The sequence below is a fragment of the Diaphorina citri genome, unplaced genomic scaffold, assembly GCF_000475195.1.
Source record: "Diaphorina citri unplaced genomic scaffold, Diaci psyllid genome assembly version 1.1 scaffold45, whole genome shotgun sequence".
NCBI classification, from domain to species: domain Eukaryota; kingdom Metazoa; phylum Arthropoda; class Insecta; order Hemiptera; family Psyllidae; genus Diaphorina; species Diaphorina citri.
Genome location: NW_007377482.1, coordinates 89,327 through 112,339, shown reverse-complemented (window position 1 = coordinate 112,339; position 23,013 = coordinate 89,327). Strand labels below are relative to the sequence as shown.

Below are 23,013 nucleotides of genomic sequence, written 5' to 3'. Positions count from 1 at the left end.
GCAGATTACCTTTGAAGAGTCACGAATTTTTTTTAGTACAACTTCTATAAAACCTCTATAGTGTCTCTCCCCTCCTCCCTCGTCCGTCTCTGGAAGTCCCAGACTTTCGTCTTCTCTCTTACTCGAGAACCTGTTTTTTAAATCATATTGTAAGCGATGACCAAGGGGAGTCGTTTCCTATATAAATTTTTCACGAGAAATCATCGGTGTACCAGTGTAAGGGTTCTAGGAATGATGGGTTCACGAAATTATGCGCTTGTAACAAAGCCATATCAAAAAATTTCGAAAAGTTGTATACTCCACTTTCTTTTCCCTCGAATTTGCCATTCAAAAATTTTGTCAAAAGAGAACGAATGTGCCATCAAAACTCATTACAAAGCATACAAACGAAGATTTGTTATCCCCCCCCCCCCCCAATACGTTTCTATAGAACACAAAATTACAGCGCCACAGGCAAAATTTTTGCGAGAAAATTTAAGTAGCCCCTTCAAGGTTGCATACTTTTTTTACTGACCAAAAATTCTTTTTCCATTTTTTAGGCTTTGAAAATTTCCCCTAATACATTTCTATAATTAGAGCGCCACAGGCGAAATTTTTTCGAGAAAATATGAGTGCCCCTTCAAGGTTGCATACTTTTTTATGGACCGAAAATTCTTTTTTTTTTTAGGCTTTGAAAAATTCCCTGACTTTTTTGGATTTTTGTCAATTTTTTGAGAAATTCCCTGACAATTCCCTGACTTTTCCAGTCTCCGTGAAATTCCCTGACAATTCCCGGTTTTCCAGTCTGGTAGACACCCTGTTAATGCTGAGATTTTAATAAACTGAAGTAGGTTAGGCAGGATAGTCTGTATGTGTAGGGTGGGTTTGGACTATTTTGAGACAACAATTTGCATGGCCTCAAAATTACCCCAACACACCGTAAATTGATTAGAATCATATTTTACCTTAGGAGAAGAGCTATTCATTTCTAACGCAAGTCACAAGTTTGGGTTGGGGTTGTGTTTTTGGGTCTTTTAAATCACTAGGAAGCTATTAAGTAACTTCTAGCTGTCTGACATCACTTGCATGAATTATTGAAAATATGTGGTAGGTACTGAAATAAATCACTTACTGAGTAATGGAAGTTACCTATTGTAGGTAGGTACTTATATTTTTAGTCCATTTATTAGGTACCTACCTACCTCTCCAATCATTACACTAGGTAGGTACCTACTAGGTACCTATATCCACCTTTCCCATGACATTGGTCGCTGCAACCTGGTTAGATCTTTTGTGACATTTTATGATTTAATAGCATGATTGGAGGTGAGTGGGGCAATTGAAAATGTGGTCCACGGTTAGGGTATCACCGCACCCACAGGTGGGTTGAGGGTCTCTCTTGAATCCCATGACATTGTGTGTTTCAAATTTAAAAACATTGTGTTGACCTAACATTGAAAATGTATCATCAATTTACCTATATTTATCTTTGACATCATCACTGTATTATTTTAGCAAGAGTTTCAGAATTTACTGCATACAAGCATACTCTATGTATATTGTATACCTACCTATGTATTTACATACCTACCTTATATGTTTTTCTTCTTGCTCCATCAACATTTTATTGATTTAAATTTTGGCTATTTGTACTTCAAGAATGGAAGACCTTGAAAGAAAGAGAGGGAGAGGGAGGGAAGGAGAGAGAGAGACTTCCTCTTTCTTACAATATTTTTCTCTCTGTAATAACCTGTCTTCTTGGTGTTGTCAACACATTTGATTTCTCATGGAGACTAGGTATATTATTATAAATTTTCACAATAATATTATTAATTGTATGAACGTATATTTCAACATCATATAAGAAAGTTGAACATGAACAATGGAAGCAGAAAAAAAGTATTGAAAAGAACAAAATAACAGTAAGTAAATGATCAGAGTTGGATATTGAGATTCTCTATGTATGAGATAGCACTGTCACTGCCCTTGTAGAAGTCATTTTTGACGCCAGTGTAGTAATATCAGCTGGGTTCAAACCCACAAACTCCTACTTATCAAGCAAGTTAATTGAACATTTTGCTCCCTAAATATTTGACAGGATACTGGCTGATCCAGTTCAATGAATACCTACCTATTGGAGTAGGTAGGTACCAACATAGGATGCTGATATTTTTAAGTACTATGGATGACTAGGTCCATGTACCTACCTACCATTTTTTACCTCTGCCTCTGATAGTAGGTAACATTGTACTACAGCATGAATTAAGACTGGGAACAATGGGGAGGTTAATTACCGTACCACCTGCATGGCATAGTTCACTTGACTATACTTTCATAGGTACCTAGGAGAAGAGCTATTCATTTCTAACGCAAGTCACAAGTTTGGGTTGGGGTTGTGTTTTTGGGTCTTTTAAATCACTAGGAAGCTATTCCTTATGAAAACCCATTTTGATATTTTTCTTCTTGGTCCTAAAATCGCCACTTAACCAAACACAGGATGGATCAAGACACCCTGTTAATGCTGAGATTTTAATAAACTGAAGTAGGTTAGGCAGGATAGTCTGTATGTGTGGGTTTGGACTATTTTGAGACAACAATTTGCATGGCCTCAAAATTACAACACACCTTAAATTGATTAGAATCATATTTTACCTTATAGGGGGTGAGCTATTAGCTACCTATTCATTTCTAACGCAAGTCACAAGTTTGGGTTGGGGTTGTGTTTTTGGGTCTTTTAAATCACTAGGAAGCTATTCCCTATGAAAACTCATTTTGATATTTTTCTTCTTAGTCCTAAAATCGCCACTTAACCAAAGACAGGATGGATCTTTTAAACACACATTTAAATTTTCCCGCTATTTATCAGTAATCCTATTGGTTAAAATGAAAAACCTCCCAAAAACCTCTTTGGTTCAATAAGATGTTTGTCTTGAGATTGATCTTGACTAAGATGAAGTTGGAAAAGTTTCATACATACCAAATATTCTCAAGTTAAACTTGAGCTGAAATTTTGCTTAGCCAAGTTTAGCTTAAGATTAACTTGAAACGAATTTTCATACATACGGCGGTTAGTCTTATTGGGCAGGTTAAAATATTGCATTCTATCTATTGCCTTTGTTTAGTTTGTCAGGTAGGTGGGTACAAGAGTTAGCTACCTAATACTCAATTATGTTGGATTTTATTCCATTTTTAGGGGTATGGTTATTCCAGTCCTAATACTTAGGCACTCCTGCTTGGTAGACAGAGTGGCACTCCTAGGCTAAAAAAAAAAAAAAAAATAGTACCTACCTAATTATTTTGTTTGATGAGTAACTACTCTGGTCATTTGATGAGTAACCACTCTGGTCATTTGATGAGTAACTACTCTATTTGAAGATTAAGTAACTTCTAGCTGTCTGACATCACTTGCATGAATTATTGAAAATATGTGGTACTGAAATAAATCACTTACTGATTTATGGAAGTTACCTATTGTAGGTAGGTGTAGGTACAAGTACTTTTAGTCCCAGTACTGGGTACCTACCTCTCCAATCATTACACTAGGTAGGTACCTACTACCTATCCACCTTTCTAATAACATTTTTCCTCCCCCATTAGGTGCTTTAACACTATTGTGTTGTTTGCACTGACCCCTGTTTGTGACTAGATCTTAGTATAGATGCCAAATGGCCTTCCTGTACATTAGTGTCAAATCAATGTTGGCAGGGTTGTTGTCAAGGGCTGGTAGTGAGGGGAGGGAGGAGTGTGATTGGTATTGGTATAAGTAGGGCTATCGTCTTTAATAAATGCCCTTGGTCACTGCAACCTGGTTAAGTAGATCTTTTGTGACATTTTATGATTTAATAGCGTGATTGGAGGTGAGTGGGGCAATTGAAAATGTGGTCCGCAGTTAGGGTATCACCGCACCTGCAGGTGGGTCAAGGGTCTCTCTTTAATCCCATGTCATTGTGTGTTTCAAATTTAAAAACATTGTGTTGACCTAACATTGAAAATGTATCGTCAATTTACCTATATTTATCTTTGACATCATCACTGTATAATTTTGGCAAGAGTTTCAGTTTCAGTATTTAACTACTGCACACAAGCGTACTGTATGTATATTGTATACCAACCTATGTATTTATGTACCTACCTTATTACTGAGTAATGGATTTTTTCATTTTGCTGCATCAACATTTTATTGATTTAAATTTTGGCTATTTGTACTTCAAGAATGGAAGACCTAGAAAGAAAGAGAGGGAGGGAAGGAGAAAGAGACTTCCTCTTACAATATTTTTCTCTCTGTACTTAATAACCTGTCTTCTTGGTGTTGTCAACACATTTGATTTCTCATGGAGACTAAGTATATTATTATAAATTTTCACAATAATATTATTAATTGTATGAACGTATATTTAAACCTCATATAAGAAAGTTGAACATGAACAATGGAAGCAGAAAAAAAAAGTATTGAAAAGAACAAAAGAACAGTAAGTAAATCAGAGTTGGATATTGAGATTCTCTATGTATGAGATAGCACTGTCACTGCCCTTGTAGAAGTCATTTTTGATGCCAGTGTAGTGATATCAGCTGGGTTCAAACCCACAAGCTCCTACTTATCAAGCATGTTAATTAAACATTTTGCTCTCTAGATATTTGACAGGATATTGGCTGATCCAGTTCAATGAATACTTATGTAAGTAGGTACCTTGGACCTACCTATTGGAGTAGGTAGGTACCAACATAGGATGCTGATATTTTTACTATGGATGACTAGGTCCATGTACCTATATTATGTACCTACCTACCTACCATTTTTACCTCTGCCTCTGATAGTAGGTAACATTGTACTACAGCATGAATTAAGACTACCAGGCGAGCGTCTTGACGACTACGCCACCGGGGCAGGAATGGAAAGTACATAGTTGTGCCTTTGAATAAGTTGTTATCTAATGCAGGGTTTAATAAACGCTCGCCTGGTAAACAGGAGGACGTGAGTTCAATCCCAGTCGAGGAATTCACTCTCAATATTATTTGAAAGATTTGATCACATATAAATTAAACTTGGGCGAGCCACTCAGTATAAGGTCGACCTGACAGGTACACCTGGTCAGGTCCGCCTGTCATGTCTACCTGATAGTGACTGGCTGGTCCTAGATTGTGGTCCCAGCCAGAATGCAGGGTTTAATAAACGCTCGCCTGGTAAACAGGAGGACGTGAGTTCAATCCCAGTCGAGGAATTCACTCTCAATATTATTTGAAGATTTGATCACATATAAATAAATTAAACTTGGGCGAGCCACTCAGTATAAGGTAGACCTGACAGATACACCTGGTCAGGTCCGCCTGTCATGTCTACCTGATAGTGACTGGCTGGGCCTAGATTGTGGTCCCAGCCACAAGAGTGTTAAATTACAACTTACGTGTCTAAGGGTAGGCGCGGTCTCAGAGGGATTTTCATGAGGGTTCTGGCCTGAATCAGGGCCGGATCAGACGGGGAGATGGAATTTGATGCAAGACCTGGAAGAAAAAAAATCCAATCAAATTTGTTGTTGTTTTTAAATTCTCAGAGGTAGCTATAAGACATAATATGTACCTAGATCTAAAGTATTATTTCGACAATATGAAAAGTCACTTTACTTTCCTTTTCTTTTAAGTGTCAAATCTCAAAATATTTTGTAGCACATAGCACTTACGTACTTTTTTCCATTGAAAAAACATCATTTACATATTTATACTGTTGCCTACGACTTGGTCACATTATGAGTACCTGCCCGGTTCAATCGAGTGTCACAAAAGACCCCTCCCTCGACTGGGATTGGCTGAGAGATCGACGAATCAGCTGTAAAGAAATACATTGGATATTTTATTTATTTATTTATTTACACGCTAAGCAACAAGGCCATGTAATAGTTAAAGAAAAAAAGAATATAATAGTTCAAGGGAAAAAAATGTATGTACCTCAGAATCGCCTTTGCACATTAAAATTATGAGGTTTGATAGAGGGAACTGTTATACACAAAAAGCCCAATACGAGGCTTAGGTGTAGGGGCAAACAGCCCTAAAGGATGGGTTAAGCTTCTACGAATCTAGACGGAACTGTAGGTTAAGGTAACAAGGAAGGTCTTGTCATCCCGAAATCGAAGAGAGGACAGGATAGGAGAAAGCCAGCCGTTCCGAGAACGAACCTTATCGGGGTCGAGTGTATTGGAACACATCACATGCCTTCAGGCACACTTCATTTGTCAAGGTCTATTGTTTTACCTTGCCCTTGGGATCAATTTAATTTAAAGAAACCATTTACTGATGAAGATTTGTAATGAAACAATAAGTTCAAAATAATCTATTTAGGACAAAGTTTGTCTTGGACGGGAATCGAACGCGAGATCTATGGTTCCAACAAATATTTCTTCCTGGAATCAAAATACATAATCAAATTAGGAATGAAAAGGTACCTAAGTAGTTAATGTCTGCAAAAAGTAAGTGGAGAAATTTTTAGATTTGTAAAATGACCAAATGAAGTGAGTTCTGAATTTTAAATCAGTTTTTCTTTTTACTTCATTTGTCTGTTTTGTAAAATGACCAAATGAAGTGAATTCTGAATTTTAAATCAGTTTTTCTTTTTACTTTATTTGTCTGTTTTTGTGTTAGTTTAATAAAACTTTTGAAACATTTAATCAAATGAAATTGCCCCCCCCCCCTAGGAACAACATAAAAAGGTAAAACATTTACAACAGACTTTGGGTCTTTGGAAGCCCAGTTAGGACCTTTGTCTGAACAAGTTCTTCAGTCCACTCTACTACTAATTACCCATGTTTTCACTTACCAATCCTTCAGGTCCATGTAAATTGATTTCAGGGACTCCTACATCTTGTATTGTCAATGCTAACCCCAGCAATCCACCAAGGTTCTCCCAGACAGGTTGTGTGATGAATACCGAGTCTAGTTTGGCAAGTTTCATTTTGTGCTCATGGGCTAGTCTTTGGGTACCTTCACCGCAGTTGAAGAGATACCTTCAACAGAAAAAGTATAAAATCAAAAAAATAATAAAAAAAACAGATGCAGGATGGAGGAAATACTTGTGTAAATGGTTTCTTTATAAATGTAGAACAAAGGTCTCCTTGGGACCAACCTTGAGAAATGAACGGCTCAGCCACTTTTCAAGATTTTAGTTTTGAAAAACCAACACAGCTTTGTTTCAATGTTGAGTTTTTTTTATCAGTCTCCGCACATGTGAAGATAACATCAACTATCAGATATACATACCTGGACTGGTCAGTGAACAAATACAAGGACTTTGGTGCACCCCGAGCTCCACTGCCGAGAACTTGTAGATTGACAATCCCCGGGACATATTTCATACTTTTCTCCCGCATCTTGACTCGTTGGAATTTCAAGTTCTGGGCATGTTGCATAACTTTGTTCCCGGACATATTGAATCGGTGGGGGACTACTAAAAGGTGTGGAAATCTAACTAAGAACGGGAGAGGTGTTAAGCACATTGAATTGTTATCGGGATGGTGTCATGGAATAACTGCCACATTAGACTCTGAGAAACCTTTGGAAGTTCACCACACTGTCAGTAAATCATGTCAAAAGATAGTTTCTGGGACCGGTTACTTCGGTATCAGTACAGACCCTGATAAAAACTAAATGAACGGCTCAGCCACTTTTCAAGATTTTAGTTTTGAAAAACCAACACAGCTTTGTTTCAATGTTGAGTTTTTTTTATCAGTCTCCGCACATGTGAAGATAACATCAACTATCAGATATACATACCTGGACTGGTCAGTGAACAAATACAAGGACTTTGGCGCACCCCGAGCTCCACTGCCAAGAACTTGTAGATTGACAATGCCCGGAAAAAAGAGAGAAAAAAAAAAAAAAAAAAAAACACCAATTGAACGCTTTTTTAGTCCAAACCGGTATTTCACCAATAAATAGGTACTTAGTTCACGACTTTTGTAAAAAAGAAAGAAATAATAACAATAAAGAAATAAAAATAATACCTTCCTAATAATAATAAAAAAAATCCCAGAGCTTCCCTAATTTCTATGGGTTGGGTACAATTCCCTTGGAAATATGTATAAGTTAATAAACTGTGAGATACTTGGGTTAATAAAGGTACCTATGTAAAAATAATATAAATAAGTATCTATTTATCACTTTGTTCCCGGACATATTGAATCGGTGGGGGACTACTAAAAGGTGTGGAAATCTAACTAAGAACGGGAGAGGTGTTAAGCACATTGGATTGTTACTAGGATGGTGTCATGGAATAACTGCCACATTAGACTCTGAGAAACCTTTGGAAGTTCACCACACTGTCAATAAATCATGTCAAAAGATAGTTTCTGTGACTGGTTACTTGGGTATCAGTACAGAGCCTGATAAAAACTAGAACATCGAGGAAAAACTGCAACTTAGGTACATCATTCTTTTTTCCGGCATGCACTTTTTCAAAAGTTCAAATTTTCAAATTTTAGCGGGTTTTTCATTTGCTTTATCAGTTCTTACAGTGTTGTCAGACTGGGAGGTTTTATGTTCTTGGAGGTTTTTGTGCTCGTGTGAACGGATCTTATCGGCTGCACTTTTCAAAATTTTGTTGTCCACTGAATTTTACCTCCTTGTGAGGTGTTTTGTTTACTATTTTTTCTCATTCATTTTTCATTTTCATTTCATTTTGAAATTTTGAAATCTTTTCAGGCAGGAAAATGCAAATGAACGGCTCAGCCACTTTTCAAGATTTTAGTTTTGAAAAACCAACACAGCTTTGTTTCAATGTTGAGTTTTTTTTATCAGTCTCTGCACATGTGAAGATAACATCAACTATCAGATATACCTACATACCTGGACTGGTCAGTGAACAAATACAAGGACTTTGGTGCACCCCGAGCTCCACTGCCGAGAACTTGTAGATTGACAATCCCCGGGGATTGCATTGGGGGAGAAAAAAAATAAAGAAAAAAAAAAAAAAAAAAAAAAAAAAAAGCGAGGAGATCTCCTCTTTCCCATCCCTCCAAGCAGAGTACCTAGACCTTTTTTTTCCTCTCCTCCTTTTCTTCTGACGAAGAAGAAGACGAATAAGTTAAAAAGAAGAGGAAAACGAAGAAAAAGAAGACACAAAAGAAGGCGAAGAAAGAAATGAGAAAAATCTATGAAAGTGTAGTGTAAAAAGTAAATCAGCATTTGTACTTCTTCAGAAGTCACGTCAATGACCAGTGTTATTATAGAGTTAGGTTAAACACCAAAAGAACCTTTCTTTTCCATTGTCGTGGCTTCTGAATAATTACCCTAATTTTCAACCAAATAAGCATGTTTTACTCACTCAAGCCGCACTAATATCCCACTTGTATTCCGAGTCTTATTCGGTATAGAAGACCCGGTACCTAGGAACGTAACCTCAGGGTACTGGGTTCGATCCCCACCATGCTCCCCGTTCTCATAGAGGGAGAGTTCCTGTTTGAGTGTGGCCAGGTATTCGGGGAAGTTTTGTGCGGTGAAGGTTTCCCTCACAAACTCGTTAAGGTCGAGAGAAAGTTGTTGTGATCTGAAATGGAAATGCGAAAGTAATAATAATGGACTCTTGAGTGGACGGTAACCACTAGGCGAAGTTTACTCCGGAGGCGTTCTCTACCACCTGGCCCTTGGAGCTCCGTTATTGTAGTTGAATTCTCAATTTAAATGAGGATTAAATTCCATGCCTCGGCTGGGATTGAACCCACGCCCTCCTGTTTACCAGGCGAGCGTCTTGACGACTACGCCACCGGGGCAGGAATGGAAAGTACATAGTTGTGCCTTTGAATAAGTTGTTATCTAATGCATGGTTTAATAAACGCTCGCCTGGTAAACAGGAGGACGTGAGTTTAATCACATCACATATAAATAGAGTTCCAAATTAAACTTGGGCGAGCCACTCAGTATAAGGTAGACCTGACAGGTACGCCTGGTCAGGTCCGCCTGTCATGTCTACCTGATAGTGACTGGCTGGTCCTAGATTGTGGTCCCAGCCACAAGAGTGTTAAATTACAACTTACGTGTCTAAGGGTAGGCGCGGTCTCAGAGGGATTTTCATGAGGGTTCTGGCCTGAATCAGGGCCGGATCAGACGGGGAGATGGAATTTGATGCAAGACCTGGAGGAAAAAAATCCAACCAAATTAGTTGTTGTTTTCAAATGCTCAGAGGTAGCTATAAGACATAATATGTACCTAGATCTAAAGTATTATTTCGACAATATGAGAAGTCACTTTACTTTCCTTTTTCTTTAATTGTCAAATCTCAAAATTATTATTTTGTAGCACATAGTACTTACGTACTTTTTTACATTGAAAAAACATCATTTAGGTAGGTACATATTTATACTGTTGCCTACGACTTGGTCACATTATGAGTACCTACCTACCCGGTTCAATCGAATGTCACAAAAGATCTAACCAGGTCGCAGTGAGTAAGGGTGTTTATTAAAGCCGATGGCCCTACTTATACCAATACCTACCCGGTCATATTCAACCACCAAATGAACTGAACAAGACCAAATGTAGACCCTGGGAGTTCAAATAAAGCCGTCTACAATTTACCTGCATAATGAGAGCTAAGATCCGTCACAGTATCTTCAATGAGGGGGAGGAGAGAGGGAGGTACAGGAGAGGAGGGGGTGGAGCTTTCCCCTCCCTCGACTGGGATTGGCTGAGAGATCGACGAATCAGCTGTAAAGAAATACATTGAATATAATAGTTAAAGAAAAAATGAATAAAATAGTTCAAGGGAAAAAAAATGTATGTACCTCAGAATCGCCTTTGCACATTAAAATTATGAGGTTTAATAGAGGGAACTGTTATACACAAAAAGCCCAATACGAGGCTTAGGTGTAGGGGCAAACAGCCCTAAGGGATGGGTTAAGCTTCTACGAATCTAGACGGAACTGTAGGTAACAAGGGAGTCATCCCGAAATCGAAGAGAGGACAGGATAGGAGAAAGCCAGCCGTTCCGAGAACGAACCTTATCGGGGTCGAGTATATTGAAACGCATCACATGCCTTCAGGCACACTCCATTTGTCAAGAATCTAGGTTTTCCTTGCCCTTGGGATCAATTTAATTTGAAGAAACCATTTACTGATGAAGATTTGTAAAAGTTCAAAATAATCTGTTTAGGATAAAGTTTGTCTTGGACGGGAATCGAACGCGAGACCTAGAATAGCCAGTACTTGCTTACCTTTGTTTAGGTAGTGAGTGGCCTTAGGTAGTAGAGATTGAAAAAAAAGTGGTTGTTATCCACTTACCATTCTGAGGAGTAGGACTACGGTGTCTTCTCTTCTTACTCGCCTGAAATACAGGCTGAAAGAGAGAGAGAGAGAGAGAGAGAGAGAGAGAGAGAGAGAGAGAGAAAGAAAGATAAAAAGAAAAAGAAGAAGAGGAAGAATTTTTTTCTTTCTTTATCTATCTCTAGAGAGAGAAAAAAAATCTTCCTCCCTCTCTCTCTCTCTCTCTCTCTCCTCTCTATCTCCCCTCTCTCTCTTTCTTTCTTTCCCTCTCTCTCTCTCTCTCCCCCTCTCTCCCTCTTGCTCTTTGTTAAATTGATTTTTAACTAGCCATTGTTTTAGAAACAAGATGACTCATTCAATTCTAGTTAATTATGTTTGCTCTAATAATATCTGTGGTACCTACTCGATTCCTTGTTTGTTTTATTGATTGGAAAAATATTTCTTCACTATACTGACATAGAATCATAGGAAGGTACATCAGGGTTAGCTAACCTATGTAGTTAACTTGGAAGGTAGAGCGCCTGCCTTGTAAGCGCTAGTTCCTGGGTTCGATTCCCGCCCGGGGCGAACTTCATCCTAAATAGATAAAGTTCATTATCTGCTGGCTTTCTCCTATCCTGTAGAGATTGAAAAAAAAGTGGTTGTTATCCACTTACCATTCTGAGGAGTAGGACTACGGTGTCTCCTCTTCTTACTTGCCTGAGATACAGTCTGGTTCCGATTTGTTTCATAGTCATAGTAATCAATCTCATCCTCACTATCCTCTGTAACTGAGGGTGATGGAGAGCTCTTGTCACTGTCCCTAAAAACAAAAAAGAAATCCTAGATAAAAAAGAACTCTTTCAACAGTACCTACTAGTTGAGAAGCCACAACAATGGAAAATTGCTACAAAAAGGAGCTATCATAGTCATAGTAATCAATCTCATCCTCACTATCCTCTGTAACTGAGGGTGATGGAGAGCTCTTGTCACTGTCCCTAAAAACAAAAAAATCCTAGATAAAAAAGAACTCTTTCAACAGTACTAGTTTAGAAGCCACAACAATGAAAAATTGCTACAAAAAGTAGCTACCACAAATGAGCAGTGACCAGTGTTATTATAGGGTTAGGTTAAACACAAAAATCAGCTTTCTTTTTCATTTTTGTGGCTTTTGAATAATTACTCTTTTGAGATTCAACCATAAGAAATCTTGTAATACTTACTTGACAGCCAAGTCCTGATTGTTGGCAGCCAGAGGAACATAGGTAACAGACAAGATGTGATCTTCAAACTTTTCATATGCAGGGCACTCTTTGGTGATAATGCTCAGGTTTTTCAGAACAACAAACCTCTTGGTTCCAACAAATATTTCTTCCTGGAATCAAATACATATTCAAATTAGGAATGAAAAGGTACCTAAGTAGTTAATGTCTACAAAAAGTAAGTGGAGAAATTTTTAGATTTGTAAAATGACCAAATGAAGTGAATTCTGAATTTTAAATCAGTTTTTCTTTTTACTTTATTTGTCTGTTTTTGTGTTAGTTTAATAAAACTTTTGAAACATTTAATCAAATGAAATTGATCCCCCCCCCTAGGAACAACATAAAAAGGTAAAACATTTACAACAGACTTTTGGAAGCCCAATTAGGACCTTTGTCTGAACAAGTTCTTCAGTCCACTCTACTACTAGTTACCCATGTTTTCACTTACCAATCCTTCAGGTCCATGTAAATTGATTTCAGGCAATAATAAAACAGTACTGAAAAAAATAATAAAAAAAAAAATCGAGCGTCCTAACTACTATGCCCTTAACGCAGTATTTAGAAATATGAATTTTTAGAAAGACGCTGATACTTAATTTATAAGTATGAAGGGATAGAATAGCTCACAGTCAAGAGGAAGAAGAGAACATCAACTTATTTAGTAGACATAATAATACACGTACATCGGATGTTCCACTGCTGTTATTTTATGATAATGAGTTTAGACTGCAGAGGCACAAGGACTTTGCAGGACCTATGCGGATTATACTAGATCCTACATCCTATGATTAATACAACGAGCGAGTAAATTATCTAGATCTACTTAATACCTATGTAGGTACTTCTAAATACCTACCATGGTACCTAGGTAGGTAACTTAAAATAATTATGATCCCGGATAATAAAATTTCCAAGATACTGTCCTTATTTCCAAATCTTTGTTCAGCAATGGGAACCCGCTGTCAGAAAGCATGGGAAATATCTCCTTGTCTAATATGTTGAGTTTACATTGTATCTTATGAACAGCAGTACTCCCCTGACATTCGTTTGATTCGTTCAGAACTAGATGCTGAGTGGTAGGCGGGAATTTAGACATGAACTCTTTATACCTGGAAAATAGAATAGAATAGAATGGAATACACACCAATATGTATCCTGCTTGGATAGGACTGAAAAGTCTCTAATTTGATGGGAAAAACGTAGTGTAAAAAAAGGTGAACTAAAGAAAAAGGTAGGTAGGTAATCTAAGAGTTCACTGTTCTCAGGAATCTCAGGACTTTAGGTTTCGGCCCAAGTCGTTCAAACATGATGGAGAGGTTCTTTATAAAATGTAGATCAAAAGTCTCCTAGGGCCCAAGCTCGAGATGGACGGTTCGGCCGCTATTCGGAGGAAAAGTAAGTAAGTAGGCTCTAAAAGTTTTACGTTCTTCGGGACTCTGTCTTCCACCCTACAGCTATGTCCTGTCCACACATAGTGGACTCCGTCGATCGACGAGGTGAAGAGGTGAATCTATGTAGTCGAGGCAGTGTACGGTTACAGTCGACGTCAATCGATGGCGCCGACCATGTGTGGACACACCTTTAGGTGCTCAAATTTTACAGGGAGGTTCATTATTCATACCTAGGGTGGCTCATTATATGGTGTGGTGAGAAATGAGCTACCAGAGCAGCCTTATCATCCTCATTCATAGCACAGGACTGATGTTGACTGAAAATGGATTCACCCAGTAAGCTGTCCAAGTAGTCCTCACTAGGACAGTCTAGAACTGTAACAGAAGAGCATTCAGTAACCTAAACATTCGGCAAAAGAACAACTGAATCGTTCCCAAGAAGGCCGGCCTATGTTATTTTCGTTACTTTTCAGGAGAGATATTTTAATACAGTAATGTAAAATCTATCCCAGAATTATGTTTTTTTACACATAGGCCCTTTTACATGAAACTCTCACTTACTTTGCATGCAAAAACACCCTGCCCCGAGGCAAAAACTTTACACATAGGCCGTTGTTCTTCTGAAATTTTACTCGAATCTTCACGAAGTTGGTCGAAAAAAAAAAACGACTTCCGATTTTCTCCCCCCCAAAACTGACTAGTGCATTAAAACGAGGAGATCACATAGGCCCCGAGTCAACTGTTGTCTGAAATGTATGCTGTGTCGTTTTGACAACCCAAACTTTGGGCAGTCCGTCAATTAATTTTATTGATTGTTTTTCTCTAGGTACTTAATCAGGGTGTCTACCAAAATGGAAAAATAAAATCCCCTGACTTTTCTCGGTTTTCCAGTCCATTTTTTCCAAATTTCCAGTCTACTTTTTCAAGATTTTCCACCCTATTCCCACTGTACTTAATGTTCCCAAGCTTGTTCAACATTAATTCTCCAATCTTTTTTCATACAATCTATAGAAACTAAAAAAATTTAGGACCAGCGACAGGCGAAAATTTTGGTTTCATCAATTATTTGCGGTAAAAAAAAGAGCTGAAAAAAATCTGCGTTTGCCTGAGATCGAACCCATAACTGCGAATATCGCGAACAAACCGCGGATACTGCGCACAAAACGCGAATACCGCGAACAAAACGCAAATACCGCGAACAAACCCGCGGATACCGAGAACAAACCGCGATACGCGAACAACTCGCGAAACCGCGAACAACCGCAGATACCGCGAGCCAACCGCGAATACCACGAGCAAACCGCGAATAGGTGACTTATCACAGAAGAATCGATGAGGTTTTTTCAGTCTCCGCACATGTGAAGATAACATCAACTATCAGATATACATACCTGGACTGGTCAGTGAACAAATACAAGGACTTTGGAGCACCCCGAGCTCCACTGCCAAGAACTTGTAGATTGACAATCCCCGGGACATATTTCATACTTTTCTCCCGCATCTTGACAAGTAAAAATAAAAAAAATGAGAAAACAAAATACGTGTTGTAGTTCTTGGAATTTGTATTTTGGGAGAGACATTTTGGCATGTAGATTTAAATCCCACGTCACACGGACCTGCCACGAAGAAAACCCGGATTCGATTCCCGATGGGTCCAAGGAAAAATTTAACCATACTCTGAAATCATATGAGTACCTACCTACATTCCTGATTTCCTACCTAACTTACCTACATACATTTACATAATTACCTACTTAGTTTAGGCTGCTGGGGTCAAGGAACTAATAGTCTCATTCAGGCAGTATAAACGGGGTTTACTTACTTACCTACATACATATTCTATTCTACTTAGATACTTGAGATAATATTAGATATTGCAACACCTTTTGATATTCTACTGATTGGGGTCGAGTGGATTGGAACACATCACATGCCTTCAGGCACACTCAATTTGTCAAGGGTCCTAGCGCTTACAAGGCAGACGCACTACCAACTAAGCTAACTAGGCTGGCTAATAGCTTGATTTTAATTTTTCTACACCTCCCTATGTTTCAGGATATACCGATTTCGCCGGACATAGATAGGAAATACAAGCAGTATTCATTGAGTGCGTACAGTGAAGGTATTCTATCGGAGAAAGTAAGACGGATGAAGTTCACTGGAATTCCGGTTCTGTTTATACCCGGCCATAGCGGATCTGGAAAACAGGGTAAGGATTTTCTTGGTGAAGATCTGCTAATCAGGAGGTTGCGGGTTCGAATCCCAGCCGAGGTATAGCATTTTATTTTCCAGTTATTTTGGAATCTAAGAAACACTTTTTTTATATGTAATACTCGTATGTATAAGAGGTTTGACAGAGGGAACTATAACTGCTAGGGTCTTATCATCCCGAAATCGAAGAGAGAAGAAGGATAGGATAGGAGAAAGCCAGCCGTTCCGAGAACGAACCTTATCCCTTCAAGATAGCATCCGCCCCATTCGGGAATCGAACCCGCGACCTAGCGCTTACAAGGCAGACGCTATTTCCAAGCTAACTAGGCTGGCAGAAAAGAAAATTCAAAATCAATTTGGTGAGGATTTTCTTGCTCATCTAATCTGGAGGTTGGTGGTTCGAGTCCAAGTCAGGTAATAAAATTTAATCTCGCTGTAATAATTGGGGAACGATATTTGTGGCAAGCTTTTATGCTTAGCGCAATTAAAATTCCTTTTTTATATTTATAAAAATAATCAATGCGACTTCAATTCTTTTCCTCCTCTTCCAGTCCGTTCCATCGCGTCCGTGGCACTTCGCAAGTCAGTGGACGAGTCTCACCTTCAGTTTCATTTCGACTTCTTCTCCGTGGACTTCAACGGGGAGTATTCCGCCCTATTTGGCGGGGTGCTGGATGCCCAGACGCGATATGTGGCCCATAGTCTGCATAAGATACTCACTCTGTATCAGCCTCATCGGCAACCTGTCTCGGTGGTCATTATTGGACATTCCATGGTGAGTTGATATTCGATTCCCAGAGTTGACAAAAAAATTTGCACTCGTATGTCGATTGTAAATATTTCAAGAGCTTACTTTCTGGTTTACTTGTATTGACCCAGCACCTAAGTGGTAATTATTGTCTCTTCACATTGGGCTACGATAGATCATATTTGATTTGACCTCAGAAGCTTGAGGGTTGCTTCTCAGATGTCAAAAATTTAGGTATTTTCCTTGTGGGTAATTACTTACCGTGATTCAAAGATATGTTCAGTGGTTAGACTGGATTTCGAACCTGGAGGTTGATGGTTCGAGTCCGTGTCAAGTAGTTTTTTTTATGATTTAGTCCGACCCTATTTAATTAAAATACTAGGAAGAAGAAGAAGAAGCAGATATTAATATAAACAGATCAACTGTGTTTCAGGGTGGCATGATTGCCAAAGGGCTATACCTACTGGATGGGTTTGATCCTAGTCTCATCAGTACGATCATAACGTTGGCAACACCGCATGAACCGGTTGTTCTGTTGGATACGTATCTACACGATTATTACACTAAGGTAAGTTGTAGCCTCCGTTGCCTGGTTGGTATCATACTAGGCTTGCACTCCAAAGGTCCCGGGTTCGATTCCCGGTGGGTTTTTTTTTAGGAGGTTTGACAGAGGGAACTGTAACTGCTATGGTCTTATCGTCCCGAAATCGAAGAGAGAAGGAAGACAGGATAGGACAAAGCCAGCTGTTCCGAGAACGAACATTATCCCATCAGGATAAAATCCCCCCGGGCGGGAATCGAACCCGCGGCCTAGCGCTTACAAGGCAGACGCACTACCAACTAAGCTAATTAGGCCGGCCAGTTTGCTGTTTGTGTATGGAGTTAAGCTGGATTCTAATTCGTTCGATCTATTTCAGGTGAACAGGTTCTGGTCTACGTACAATCACGAGAACACTTCCATAGTGAGTATTGGAGGTGGCAATGCTGATATACATGTGCGGGCTTCACTTACCAAAACCGACCATGTGGATATCTGTACTTCTGTAAGTAGAAGGTGAAACACACTCCTATCACATCACGTGAGCTCATGGAGAGTCAGAAAGATGCAGTTCAAAGTTCTCCCATGATATAGTAGGTAAAAGGTCAATGAAATCGAATATATGAAGTGAAACATAGTTCAATCGACTTTTTGATTGTTCTAGCCAGCTCGCGCTGACTTGGTGAGGTTTCAAAGTCAAAGAGCGGAAAAAATGAGGAACTAGGGAATTTTTCTTTGTCTTCTACGACTTCTAGATCCCGAAATAAATCGATTAAAAAAATACCGGTAAATCTTAAACTCTGACGTCACGGCTTACGCTCCCGTGCGTGATAACGTCACATGAACTGTCCCGAGCAAAGCTATCTTGCAGGCAACACATTAGTGTGTTTATGCGCATGCCTTTCTGCGCATTTCATGAACTCTGACGTCACGAATCTTTGAACTTTTTCATTAGAACGGCAGTAAAAAATTAAATTTTCAACCTTTTAAAGTTATTTTTTTGAAGTTTTCATTTGGATTTTTCTATTCATAATTTTTAGTCAAATACAACTACTCCATTATTTCTGTTTTACAGAGCAGTATGATCCCTGCAGTCTGGGTGGGTGCAGATCATAAGAGTATGGTCTGGTGCAAACGTCTGATTAAGGTTCTGGTGAGGATTTTGTTTGACTCTGTAGATCCCCATACGAAACACATCAGCACCAATGTACATCATCGGAACAGCGTACTCAAGTATCATTTGTCTGAGGTAAAGTAAAAGATTGTTTTTAGCTAAATTCCCTCTAGGGATAGAATATAGGTACCTTGTTTATCCTACTGCAATAGGACGAGATGGACGGGATGAGCTTTTTTTTTTTTTTTTTTTAGGGAACTGTCAGCTCCAATTGTGTAGTGGTAACTGCACTCGCCTTGCACGCGGGAGGACCCGGGTTCGATTTCTGGTAGGGTAAAAAAAAAAAAATTGTATCATGAAAATGATTGATTCCGTGACTGGCTGTTGTGGGGCCCACTCAGCCTCGTGAAGAAAATTAGTAGATATTCGTAGCGACCAAAGCTGGCATGGTAGGTAACGTTGGAAGCTGAGATTATTGAGATATTTTTAAAGTCCTACTATTCTGCAGTGAGCACCAAAGTTGTAATAATGTGATATAATAATTAATAACACAAAGAAACTAAATTTTGGCTATTTGTACTTCAAGAATGGAAGACCTTGAAAGAAAGAGAGGGAGAGGGAGGGAAGGAGAGAGAGAGACTTCCTCTTACAATATTTTTCTCTCTGTAATAACCTGTCTTCTTGGTGTTGTCAACACATTGGATTTCTCATGGAGACTAGGTATATTGTTATAAATTTTCACAATAATATTATTAATTGTATGAACGTATATTTCAACATCATATAAGAAAGTTGAACATGAACAATGGAAGCAGAAAAAAAAGTATTGAAAAGAACAGAAGAACAGTAAGTAAATCAGAGTTGGATATTGAGATTCTCTATGTATGAGATAGCAATGTCACTGCCCTTGTAGAAGTCATTTTTGACGCCAGTGTAGTAATATCAGCTGGATTCAAACCCACAAGCTCCTACTTATCAAGCAAGTTAATTGAACATTTTGCTCTCTAGATATTTGACAGGATACTGGCTGATCCAGTTCAATGAATACCTATGTAAGTAGGTACCTTGGACCTACCTATTGGAGTAGGTAGGTACCAACATAGGATGCTGATATTTTTACTATGGATGACTAGGTCCATGTACTTGTACCTGTAGGGAAACTGATGGGGTGAGATCACGGAAAGGTCAAGGCAAAATATTTCATACTGAGTTTCCAAGCAAAATAATACCGGGAATATGAACATGTCTTCAATGTACGTCATAGGACATAAATTTTATCTTACATTATGTTATGTAACTCTGTATGTACTTCCCCTCTATGTATATTTTGTTAACCCTTTCTGTGCTCCTCTCTATGGTATGACTTGAATTAACCACCTTCAAATTAAGTAACAAACGTTTTTATAAAGAGAGAGAGAGAAAAAAAAGAAAAAAAACACCAAATGGAACGCTTTTTTAGTCCAAACCGATGGATAACAAAAAGTTGATCAGAAGAGAACAAAAATGTAAGTTTTTTTCGTCCTTGAAAAACAAGGGTAAATAAATAAAATAAACAATAGGTAGGTACAAGGATGGATCAAAAAAATAAAGTCTCCTACTCACTTATAAACACAGCGCCCATTTCGTCAGGCTCCGTCACGTCAGCGCTTCGCACCAGGGTTCCATCAGCCAGTGTCACATCCTTGCCCCCCTTCAGTTGCCCTAGCAGGGGCCCCGGGGGTACGTTATGGGCCACACATTTCTCCAGGGACAGAGTACCGGGGCGGGGTTTGAGACGACAAATGTAGGACATACAATGGGACCCTCGTAGGGAGGGCTTTTTGGATGGGGAAGAGTTGCCTGCTCCTGAGAGGGGGAGAGAAATGGCAGTATTAGGGAGATAAATATGTACCTAGGTACACTATATTCAGTTGCAAATGGATAACAAAAAGTTGATCAGAAGAGAACAAAAATGTAAGTTTTTTTCGTCCTTGAAAAACAAGGGTAAATAAATAAAATAAACAACAGGTAGGTAAGTACATACTTACTTACTTATTATTTTTTGCAATGTATGAGATAGTGCTTACTTTTTTTTCTTCAACAGATGCTTAGGCCAGCCACACACTATCAGGAGTATCAGGTAGGTCTGACAGGTATGGCTGAAAAGGTCCGTCTATCAGGTCGTTAAGTAACTTCTAGCTGTCTGACATCACTTGCATGAATTATTGAAAATATGTGGTAGGTACTGAAATAAATCACTTACTGAGTAATGAAAGTTACCTATTGTAGGTAGGTACTCATATTTTTAGTCCATTTATTAGGTAGTAGGTACTTACCTACCTCTCCAATCATTACACTAGGTAGGTACCTACTACCTATCCACCTTTCCCATGACATTGGTCATTCAAGTTCTGGGCATGTTGCATAACTTTGTTCCCGGACATATTGAATCGGTGGGGGACTACTAAAAGGTGTGGAAATCTAACTAAGATCGGGAGAGGTGTTAAGCACATTGAATTGTTACCGGGATGGTGTCATGGAATAACTGCCACATAAGACTCTGAGGCATACTTGTTTCGTCTACATAATCTATGGTCCAATGGCATGCATTTGGAACGTGAGTTGTTGCAGAGGGAATACTGCAAACTGCATTCGCTTTTACATCCAAGAAGAAGAAGAAGAATAGAAAGTAAAAAGAAGAAAACAAGAAGAAGAATAAAAAGTAAAAATATGTCAAAAGATAGTTTCTGTGACTGGTTACTTGGGTATCAGTACAGAGCCTGATAAAAACTAGAACATCGAGGAAAAACTGCAACTTACATCATTCTTTTTTCCGGCATGCACTTTTTCAAATTTCAAAAGTTCAAATTTTCAAATTTTAGCGGGTTTTTAATTTGTTTTATCAGTTCTTACAGTGTTGTCAGACTGGGAGGTTTTATGTTCTTGGAGGTTTTTGTGCTCGTGTGAACGGATCTTATCGGCTGCACTTTTCAAAATTTTGTTGTCCACTGAATTTCACCTCCTTGTGAGGTGTTTTGTTTACTGTTTTTTCCTCAGATTTTTTCTCATTTCAATATTTTCAATTTCATTTCATTTTGAAATTTGAAATCTTTCAGGCAGGAAAATGTATTTTCCATTTTCCCCTGGTGTTTCTTTATTATCTAATTAGTTTCCTAATCAATTAAGTATTAAAGCGAAGTGTTTATTTAATTATCAGCTCTCTCAATGCTACTCATTCTGTGTTTAATTTCTCGATCTCAACGGTAACTTCAAAAACACTTGGACCAAAATGGTCAAACCAAGTGCCAAGCTTTTGGTACTGCCCTACTCCATAGGAGTATGCTTTGTATACTTGGTGGGCATTGTGAATTTCCTCACCAATTTGGAAGAGAACAAATGTGATATGACGTTCATGTATGAATTTCCACAGTATACGGTAAGTACACAAACACCCAAAACCATTTTCCCAAGAGGCTTTTTGATATCTTTTGTCTTGTCTGTATCGCAAGCTTTGTATGTATGATTTTCCATTCAAATATACAAGACCCTGTGAAGACTGCTGGGCAGAATAAAATCAAGTGGGACTTTACCCTGGGTAAGGGGAAGTTTTAGTCTTATTGGGCAGGTTAAAATATTGCATTCTATTGCCTTTGTTTAGTTTGTCAGGTAGGTGGGTACAAGAGTTAGCTCCCTAATACTCAATTATGTTGGATTTTATTCCATTTTTAGGGGTATGGTTTTTGCTATTTTATTTATTTTGTTAGGTATTAATTTTTTTTTTTTTTTTAATAATAATAAAAAAAGATGAGTGTTCCACTGCCGTTTTTATTTCGTAGCAATGAAACAACTGTTATTAATTCTGTTTTCCCCCAGAGGTTCGGAGGCAAATCATACCGGATGGCTCAGAACCTGGGCTCCCAGATCTTCTCCTCCGAGGGACAATGGCTCGAGTTCGCCTCTCTCCAGGACACCCTGGAATACAGGGTAGGCGTACGAGAACCCACCCATATCCTCATCAAAGTCCTGCCCCTCAGTTCTAACCCCCAGCATGAGATGATTGCTATAGACACCCTGAATATCCCGGGGGACCATTGGCTGTATGCGTGCTCCGCTAATGAGTTTGATGGCACGAAAAAGTTCTGGTGAGTTTACTTGTGATACCCTCTGTATACGATCGATATTTTAGTTAGTAGATATTTCAGTCTACCAGACAGAACCCGAAAAATTCCTGGTGGGTTCTTTTACACGCTTAAAGTGTATACCAGGCTGACCCCGAAAAAAATCTTGGGAATGTGAATTTATTAGAACATTTTTCAAAATTTTACCCTGACCAGCCTAGTTAGCTAAGTTGGTAGCGCGTCTGCCTTATAAGCGCTAGGCCGCGGCGCGGGTTGGATTCCCACCCGGGGAAGGATTTTATCCCAAACGGATAAGGTTCGTTCTCGGAACGGCTGGTTTTACCCTACCCTGTCTTCTCTCTTCGCTCTCGGAACAATAAGACCTTAGCAGTTACATACAGTTCCCTCCATCAAACCTCTTAAAAAGAATAAAAAACTTACCCTGAAAAGCGG

The 23,013-nt window shown here is 38.8% G+C and overlaps 2 protein-coding genes and 1 long non-coding RNA gene across 4 annotated transcripts in view; 1 reads left to right on the top strand and 2 right to left on the bottom strand.

The window, feature by feature from the left end:
* LOC103514732 (ribonuclease Z, mitochondrial) overlaps window positions 1-7,597 on the bottom strand; it is a 16,719-nt gene extending 9,122 nt beyond the window's left edge. The window contains exons 1-3 of the mRNA XM_026827480.1: window positions 7,225-7,597; window positions 6,785-6,971; window positions 6,329-6,371 (exon numbers count right to left, since the gene is read on the bottom strand). Coding sequence (XP_026683281.1) covers window positions 6,329-6,371; window positions 6,785-6,971; window positions 7,225-7,460 — 466 coding nt within the window. The 5' untranslated portion in view covers window positions 7,461-7,597. The remainder of the gene's footprint in view (window positions 1-6,328; window positions 6,372-6,784; window positions 6,972-7,224) is intronic.
* A 4,290-nt stretch (window positions 7,598-11,887) lies between these two features.
* On the bottom strand, window positions 11,888-12,952 carry LOC103514681. Of its 2 annotated transcripts, none has more exons than XR_003393004.1 (3): window positions 12,910-12,952; window positions 12,423-12,574; window positions 11,888-12,022 (listed from the first exon to the last, which is right to left on the bottom strand). It is a non-coding gene; the product is annotated as an uncharacterized LOC103514681 (long non-coding RNA). The 2 variants fall into 2 exon arrangements; XR_541662.3 differs by lacking the exon at window positions 11,888-12,022 and adding an exon at window positions 12,123-12,197.
* A 2,869-nt stretch (window positions 12,953-15,821) lies between these two features.
* LOC103514726 (GPI inositol-deacylase) overlaps window positions 15,822-23,013 on the top strand; it is a 41,932-nt gene continuing 34,740 nt past the window's right edge. Inside the window, 6 exon segments of the mRNA XM_026827476.1 lie at window positions 15,822-16,061; window positions 16,615-16,838; window positions 17,245-17,379; window positions 17,729-17,854; window positions 18,425-18,598; window positions 22,316-22,584. Coding sequence (XP_026683277.1) covers window positions 15,899-16,061; window positions 16,615-16,838; window positions 17,245-17,379; window positions 17,729-17,854; window positions 18,425-18,598; window positions 22,316-22,584 — 1,091 coding nt within the window. The 5' untranslated portion in view covers window positions 15,822-15,898.